At 37.4% G+C, this 9,319-nt stretch overlaps 1 protein-coding gene across 1 annotated transcript; it reads right to left on the bottom strand.

The window, feature by feature from the left end:
• Positions 1–332: 332 nt before the first annotated feature.
• LOC103959063 (GATA zinc finger domain-containing protein 14-like) lies at positions 333–2,548 on the bottom strand. Its single transcript, XM_018650328.2, has one exon. It carries the CDS (start codon positions 2,546–2,548, stop codon positions 1,292–1,294), a length of 1,257 nt encoding a protein of 418 aa, XP_018505844.2. The 3' UTR covers positions 333–1,291.
• Between the last annotated feature and the right edge of the window lie 6,771 nt (positions 2,549–9,319).

Here is a 9,319-nt window from a genome sequence, read left to right as displayed (position 1 = left end):
TTGTTTTCTCCATCTGGTTTTCTTCGGGAAAGTTTTAACAAGACCCCAGTGTCGCCCTAGTGAAGCTAAGGTAATAGTAAGGTGGAAGCTCTCTTACCACAACAGGACAGTAAATTGGGGTAATGAGCACAAAAACTAGTGATGACTCTCATGATTTATGATTGCGGCAGGTAAGGATTCCCCAAATCTTTGCCACCAAGAGCTCCATCATAACTTCAATGTTTCAACAGTGCACGAGAACAGAATGATGAATCCTTAGTGTTGGAAAACTCCAATAGCAAGAATTAGTTAATAAAGGTAATTAACAAGAGCCAGCTAAAAGGAAAGAAACATACAAAAACCCATAAATCGCTCAGTAAACAATCAGCTAGACATCATGCATACAAAAAACCTGTTCACTTTATATTCACAGACAAATAATCTACTTCAAGCTTGTAGCTTGTAATACATAATATGTTTTAACTCAACGGCAAGAAATCTCCACCAAATATTTCCCATTCCTCCATCCACAGAGCATCGACAACCATAAGCTGGTAGTTCAGTGGTAAATGACGGATTACGGAGCTTTCTTAAAACTAAAAACTAGAGGTTTCGGATTCGACACCCGCTACTGGTGTGGAAGCTAGACTAGTGGCCATGGGAAGGCTGAAATGCCTTTGTGAGTCTTCCCAACCCCCGGAAGGGGTAGATAACTGTGACTTGCCACTAGTTGTCCGCCTTGTTAAAAAAAAAAAATTAAACAAAAAATAAAAAATCACAGAGCATCGACTTTTTTAATTATTCTTATGCTAGCTAGAAAGGGAATTTACCTAGGCCTACTTTGATCTGCTTATTTTTATTTCATATGTATAATTCTCTTTGTAGTGGTAACCAAATCACATTTTTGAGGACTTAAAAAGTGATCATTAATGGAGAAAATACGATAGGAATGAATATATACTTTGTAAGTTGTAATACAATAAAAATAAAGAAAAAAAAACAAGTATTGTACATACATACTCTAAATAAGTCCGAGCTACATATAATAAATTAAGAAGATATGATACCTTGCTAGCTATATACAACGATATATAATTGAACTACTGATGATGCATCATATTAGTTACATATTGTCACGATTTTATAATTTCTTACCTCGATTATATTCTCACTGCATGATTGAATGGTGAGTGAAAAAAACAACAGCAGTTATATATGTAGGCTCTTCATTATCACCACCACCACCACCACCACCAAGGCCAACGGCTCTCCTTCAAGCAGTAGTACTAGGACCAGCTAGCATCAACATTATCTAGTGATCTGAAGCCGGAGAAATCCACGAGTCCACCGCACCTTCACCTCTAATAGTAGAATTAACATTATTCATCTCTAAACAGTTGTCCAAACTAGGCCTCAAATGGTAATCTTGTGATGATAATCCCCCATCACTCGATCCAAGTACTCCATGATCCCTCCAGCTATCATTGCCATCTGAAGCTGCCACGTGGCTGTCGTCTATTGATCCACTACCGAGCTGGTTTGTGTTAACATATGGTGATGATCCATGATGGTTCAGAGCCAAATGGCCCTCAAGTGATGAATGCATGGCTAAATTACCAATTACTCCGTGGCGGCTAGGTCTTGCCCCAAAATTGGGCACACTGACGGAAGAGTGGAATGGAGGAGGCTGCTGCGGTAGGGGTTGGAATGTTAGAATAGGGTTTTGCATGTTTTGGAAGAGGCCTTGATTTTGATGATGATCAGATAGTAATTGGTAATTAGTTGAACTAAAATTAACGTTGTTGTTACTATTATTATTACTAGTAGCAATATTGGTAGCATCAACCATAGCACTATTATTATTGTTCATCATCATCAACAATGAAGAAATAGAATTAGAAGAAGAAGAAGATAGAAATGGGGTTGGCTGATGGACCTTTTGAGCCAAAGGGCGTAAAGGGTGGAGAGGTGACCTTATTCCGGAGCCAAACATTTCGAGCCTTCGAGCGTATGGTGATGACGATGAGGCTGAAAATGGGGGTGCTGGGATGCCAGTGAACTCCTGCACCATTGCTCGGAAATTTGACGTGTCGGTGGTGAGCACAGTGGTAGGTGCCCTCCTAGAAGCTCTTGTCCTCTTCTTTGTGATCCGGGTGGCAACGGGGTTGGTCTGTCCTCCTCTTGAAGAAGCTAAGAGAGCTTGAGTAGTAGTTGATGAAGATTGTAGGTTGGGAACTGGGTTGGTGGAGTTGGGTTGATTGGATCTTGAGTTGGGGATGAAATTTGGGTTTGATGAGTTTCGTTGGGGTTGAGACAATGCTGTGTGGAAATGATCATAAGTATAATTGTGAGATGAGAGATGATGATCAAAAAGTGTTGTGTTAGTGGGTTGGGGGTTATGGTTTTGGTAATGAGAAGGGAGAGAAGGGTGCACTATTGGGTGGGAGGAACCAAACAATTGGGTCGGAGAATTCAAGTAACCCGGGATCGAACTGGGTCTTGAGATTTCATGGTCTTGATCTTCACCACCACTTGAAGATTGCATACTTCCACTATTATCAGAATCCATGGCTAGCTAAGCACAAGAACATGGAGACGGTCACAAGTAATATGGAGAGAGAGAGAGAGAGAGAGAGAGATTATGAGGGTAGTGGGAAAAAAATGCATGGTGAAGTGAGTGGAAAAGTGATATATATATATATATATGTATCTCATATCTCCTTGTCTAAGAACAGCATTTTGAGAGAGAGGAACATGTCTTTATCATTGAAGCCCGGAAGCAAAATCTTTTCCTGGTCTCAGTTGGAGAGAGCCAAAGTTTCTATTAAAAGGAGAGAATATATAAAAACTGATGGATGGATGGATGGATAGGCTTTTCTTTTCTTCTTCCTTTTTGTTTTTTGATTTCTTTGGAAACGACCTTTTTCTGTGTTTCTTTTTTCCCTTTATGTTTTAGAGAGATGAACTGCTAGGGTTTCAGAAAAGCAAAAGAGAAATGAAAGAGTAAAGAAAGGTTATTTATTTAGCCTTTCAGATATTGAGACAAAGAGAGGGCCTCAAAAATTAGAAAGATCCTCCATCTCTAGAGAGAGAGAGTGTGTGTGTCTGCAGGGTGGGGTCGCCATTGGAGTAGGAAAAAGGAGGGTGCAGGTGGCTGGCAACGGGTCAAACTCAGAGAGAGAGAGAGAGAGAGAGAGAGAGAGCGGTTGAATGTGATAGGAAGGGGTATGAAAGTTAAGAAGGTTGGAAATTCATAAATTAATTTATAATCATTTTTAGAGGGATTTACCAAAAATATTGGGATTAATTTACCTAACCCAAGTAATTAAATCAAATGAATAAAAAAAATGAAATGAGCTACTTAGTACTACGGTCGAGTAGTTTACTCTTCACTTATAAGTGAGAGGTTTTAGGTTTCATTCTTATCAAAAGCAAATTTGAACCATATTATTGCTAGCCCATTGTGAGGCTTAACTCACTCTCCCATCCCAAAATAATATCGTTTATTAAACAACAGTGAAATGAAGAATTTGCCAGATACCTAAAGGAAAGAGGAAGGCAAGCTAAGAACTAAATTGGGTAAAGGATAGAAGTGAACGAAACCGCTACCTCCCCTAGGCTCGATCTCCATCAGTATTACTGTTTTCAAGCTTCTCTCTACTCCTCTAGGATCGATCTCCATCAGTATTACTGTTTTCGAGCTTCTCTCTACTCTCTTATCTCTTATCTCTTAGCCTATTTGTTTTCCATGTTTATACGGAAAATGATCAAATGAACTAGTTTAGGTACAATAACAAGCTTTGGGATAATAACCTATTCTCTCTTTTCATCATCACTTAAGTGTGTGTATATAGATATATCCTTTTCTGTAATCTTTTTTTATCATACACATGGTATGTATTATACAACAACTTTTGACCAAGTCCAAATTTAGAAACAAAATCCAAGTTATAGTGGAGACAGAAAAGAAAAATTTGTCAAAGAAGAAACGATATAATATTTATGGGATGAAAAGATTAGATTTTGATAGAGGCTTTCAAATTAAATTTGAACAAACGACCCGTCGAATGAAGCTGGTGGATGAGGTACAGTGACAGATTCATGATTTGAATTTTAGGGTCTTTTAATATTAAAGTACAAGTTTTTAGGTATAAACAGAGGGCGAAGCGCTCTAATTTTTTTTTTCTTCAGTTTATTCACTAAGACATTTCGTTGAACATTTGGTGGGCTTGTTGTCGTCAGCTAAACCATGTTACACACATGTCAACAGATATCGACATATGTCAAAGCAATCTGATGAATGATTTCGAGAGACCCTTTCAAGTGTCGTCGACACAACTTGTCAAGATATGCCTAGCAAGCATCACATTAAACATTTGGTAGGCACAAAAGGGACCCATACCAAACATTCAGAGAGTGCTCAGAAGACCTTCTCATGTATATTTTTCGGACTATAGGTGGTCCTGGGACCACTTTGGTCTCAATGTACATCCACCCCTGGTCGAGTCTAAATCATTATATCCATGACGAATGATTGGCCCTATCAAGCCCATGACACATGGGTAGAATCGAACTCCCTATTTGCTGAGTATCGAGAGAATGTCACCGAAACACGGGACGGTACGCCTATGTTATTGTAGAAGAGGAAGGAAGTTGTTTTTTTTTTTTTTTTTTTTTTTTTTCCAAATGTCGCTCTACTTTAATAATGACATGTAATGCATGTGCTCGTGTTCCGGACACACTGAAAAACTCACCTATCTACTAATTACTTTATATTTAAAAACCTAAATCAGTTTTCTTTTTTAATAACAACATCTTAACTACTTGGTTATATAATTAGTTTTGGTAAATGACGTAACTGCTTACCTGATTAAAGATAATATCCCGATGAATATAATGTGTAAAAGGACGTCCTTGTCTCATTGTACGGAAGATTAAAATTAGAGTAATGTTATTCTCATCTCAATGTCTTATCTTCACACTCACCTTTTAATGAATTTTTTAATTACAAATTTGTCCATTTATAAACAGATTGATAAGGACATTAATTATCTTGTTTTGCTTAATTTAAAATAAAAAATAAAAATAAAAAAGGTTGGGCATGAGAGACAATTTGTCTACCTTAAACCCTAACTCATATTTTCATCTCCTTTCATTTAGATAAAGTAAAAAAATAGCAATGGACTTAGAAGATGACTTTTTTATTGAACAGGTAGAAGATGACGCTTCTACGGAAAAGGTAGAAGATTGTGTTTCCATTAAAATGGTAGAAGAATAATTTGTGTGTAGGTTATTTGAATTTGTTAATCGTATTTTTAAATTTGTTGTTGTTGAATTCTTTTGAATTTGGATATCTGTGTCGTTTCCATTTAAATTTGCAAACCTTAGTGGTTTTCATTTACATATTATTTGTTATATTTTTTAAGAAACAATTTTATAATTTCATATGTATGTATATATTAAAGATTATTTTGGGAATAATAGTGGGTGGGGAAATAGCATTTTAATTTTTTTAACTTTTTAAGGTGGGTGTGATTATAATATGAGTGTGAAAATAAGACAATAAGGTGGGTCTAGTAGCTCTCTAAAATTATTATTGTTTTTAATGGCTATTGGCCTGCCCTATTTAAAAATTCAAATCCTCGAGCTTGCAATCTACCATGCCCATAAGGAATGTATTTTACTTGTTATTTTGTATGGATTGCACTTCCAGACTCATTACTTGTACCATTCCGACAGCTGCCATAACCATTCATATATTGACTTAATGCACATGTGATCAAAATATGGCTTCTTGGGATACATTACAAGGGACTAAGATTCTCTCCAAATTCCTTCCATCCTGATTTTTCGAATCCTTCAATTCTGGAGCTGGAGAATAGGGAAAAAGGTGAATAGGAGAAGGTGAACATGAAAGAAAATGAACAGGTGAAGGTGAACAAGAAATTAATTTATGGCCATTCAATTTTCGGTTGAACTGACAGGATTGAAGGATCCGTAAAATCTAGATAGAAGGGATCTAGAGAGGATCCTATTCCCATTACAAGGGTGTGTACCCTAATTTCCCTTCATGTTCCTGTATTATTGGTGTACATGTCTTTGGCAAAAATGAAGTTAATAAAATTACAAATGGTTGATCGCAAGTATGATTTTAATAACTTTAACTTTGAGAAACTCTTTTCTACAGATGCAATGGTAACAGGTACGGTCAAAAAAATTATATATGCAATGCTTGCAGTCGGGAAACAACCATTTTCAAGTAATTCAATACGTTAATAAACGTCTTCATTTCTTTGGCAAATGCTCTCGTAAAAGTTTTAACTATATAAATAATGCACCCTCATTACTGGAACCAAATTCGCACATATCCGAGGACGGAGGCGAGATCCAGTCAGACTAGCCCATGATCTCCGATGAAGGGAGAATGGGGTTGATTGGGGGGTGTGGTTGAATCTAAATAAGACTGCATACATATTTTTGGGGTGGGGAATTAAATTACAGGTGTAGTTCTAAGAAAGAATAGTGTAAACCATCATTGACAAATAGCCTATGGTAGGGCGTTGAGAGATGAGTTTTCCATGGACGTGTCTACGTGTAGACGGCAGCATAAGGGCCTTTGTTAAGCATCGAGAGAATATGTGTGTAGAAGTCTGAGACAGAGATTGTTAAGAAGATCGATGTTCCTCTGATAAATACTCAGGCTATAGTATTTATAGGGATCTTTAGAGTCCTTTGTAGGAAAGTAATCTTCAACAAATTGGAAGACTATCTAGGAGGAAAACTAGGATAAGGTAACCAATCATTCTAGAATCATGATTGCCTTGCCTAATCCCTAAGATATTCTAATTTGACTTGGATTAGGGTTTTATTTCTTAAGAGGCAAGTAATATCTTTAATAGGCCTAGGACTAGCTTTTCGGACTATGCTCCATTGGCTTCGGGCATTCCTATCCTTCTCGCTATGTGTCAGGGGCCCAAAAAATCATGGTTCCACATTGCCCCTAACTACACTTATGAGAGTGTGCTCCGCTTCAAAGATGGATAGTTACCAACGACCCTTGAGTGAATCATCCCAAAATAACTTCTCCAGAATGTGTGTCAGAATAACCTTCAAACTTCTTGAAAATCCAAAGCTAGCCAAGTTCGGCTAGTCCTATTTGCTTGTCTTTAAATGGTTTCATCTTTTGGAGTTCTGAACCATATTGTAAACCCCTGGTTGGAGTTCCAGATAGATAGCAGAAAAGCTGGATACGAGGTGGAATGCGCTTATATGTTCCTAAAAGAACTTAAATGCCTTGGGAATTTTTTTTTCAAGTTTATTTTACTCAAAAGCTTATTAGAGTAAAATACTTTGAGCTTTTCGCCATTTGCTTCCTAATCATGGAATATAGTTTAATCCATCAATCTTTTCGAAGTAAGCTAACTCTGAAGTAAGGAGTACTGAGGCAAAACACAAGTAAGCTTGTCAGCCAGGGACAGAGCTCAAAAGCCATCCTTAGTGACGTTGATTTGGGAATAATGTCAACTCTCAAACTTAGTGTTTAGAAAGAGTCCCATCGTGATATATAAAGTTACGCCTTACTCTCATACCAGGTATTAAGTATTAAACTCATGGAAAATCTTTTGCCCAAACTTGCGGTAATGCATTGATCAGATTAAGGATAAGAAAGTGTTGAATTATACTTGGAATGGCCTCCAGATTTTAATGTTAGTTTGACATGTTTGAGTTGTTTTGTTTATTGATTTCGTTTGTTCTTTTACATTGTCGTCATTCTATGTAAGAGGATTTCAATAACGCAACATATAACCAAGAAGGAGCTTATTTCTCAGTCCAAATTATGTCCATCCCTAGTGAATCTTAAAAAACAGTTTGTTAGATACAAGATCGTCTACATGTGGGTCAGAAACACTTTTTGAATCCTTTTGCCTAACCCTCGTCGTAGGACATGAGTGTTTCGATTAGACTACACTTATCTGGCTTTGCTAAGGCACTTCCACATATCGAAACTTCATTGGAATAAAATTCTTCTTGAAGATTTCTTATTCTAGATGCCTCATTCGGCTATGCTTAACACATGGTGCTACAGAACATACTTGACTTAGTATACTAGTCTGGGATAGAAGTAGTCGCATTCAGAGTCGAAGTTCAGTGCCATCCTCGGATGATTTCCGGATCGACCTTTTTACTATTTCTCAAATAGTGTAGAGCTCAAGTTTGAATGTTATAACCCACAACCTTTCTGGTTGTATAATCTTTCCGAAGGCCAGATGGTGCACTGGACTTCCAGGCCAGCTTGCCAATCCCAACCGCCTTTATTACAACTCGAGTCTCTTAAATTGTTAACCCATGCCGCTCGGGATGGGCTAAAGCTAGATGCTCCTCTAACTACTTTGAATTTTTAGACTTGTAATCTTGCAATGTTTCAAAACTCTTCATAATTATAGAATTTAGGGTATTCCATGTACTGTTATGAGTGGTATAAGAAAAAACGAACAATGGCGTGCAAGAAGCTAAAAAGATCATTCCTAGCTTTGGGTCTCCTGTCCTGGATATGCATATAATCGTGTATATAATTAAATAATTAAAAGTACTTATCTCTTGTAACATTACCATGGTTTGGACCAAGGTTGTTCACCCGTCGGATAGGCCTTCAAGTTGTTTCCCTCATTCGTCTTTGATGATGCCTTTGAGAATCCTAGAGGATATCTAGAAGTAGATATTGCACTCTTTCAGGAGTTATGATTACTTGTAGTGCAAGTCAATTCCTAGATTGTAGGAACTCCAAGACTTATAAAGATCTCATTATACCCATATCGGGATCAGATTGTGTGTCGTGCAAAACAAGCATGGTCATTCCAGCATAGTCACTCGAACTTCGCTTATTACCCTTAAGCATGGTGATAGTTGCATCGCTGATTCGTCTGATCTAACCCGCTCAGAACTATTGAGTCTATAACCGGACTTCTGAGGTAACGTCATTTTGATCAACCACTTACTCCGGCCCTGGACAATCATGGTCCCATAATTCTCCTAACTATGTATCTAAAAGGCAACTTATTCCCTCTAAGGATTTATGGTTTTCTATAGACCATGCCTTTTGGAGTAAGCTGGAATACGTATCGTTTGGTCTTCTAACTTCGTATGGTAATCCAATTCTTTATGGTGTAGTGGACACGTTCCGCATTCAGTGGCACAGTCTCGAGTGTCATGTCATAAAGAATGCAATGATGAAACTTTGTGTTCTTTTTAAAGCTTACGACGTCCTCAACATATCTTCAAAAGGAATCTTTGTCAAAATATGTCATCTTGATCTTCAAAGCACCCAAAACGTCTAGAAACG

This window comes from the organism of the source record quoted next, unplaced genomic scaffold, assembly GCF_019419815.1.
Source record: "Pyrus x bretschneideri cultivar Hongxiangsu unplaced genomic scaffold, Pyrus_bretschneideri_v1 Contig2, whole genome shotgun sequence".
NCBI classification, from domain to species: domain Eukaryota; kingdom Viridiplantae; phylum Streptophyta; class Magnoliopsida; order Rosales; family Rosaceae; genus Pyrus; species Pyrus x bretschneideri.
The sequence above is the reverse complement of the archived record's forward strand: the minus strand, read 5'-3'. Positions and strand labels throughout refer to the sequence as shown.

Coding starts and splice junctions, on each gene's coding strand:
- LOC103959063 (XM_018650328.2), bottom strand. CDS start 2,548: ATGGATTCTGATAATAGTGGAAGTATGCAATCTTCAAGTGGTGGTGAA.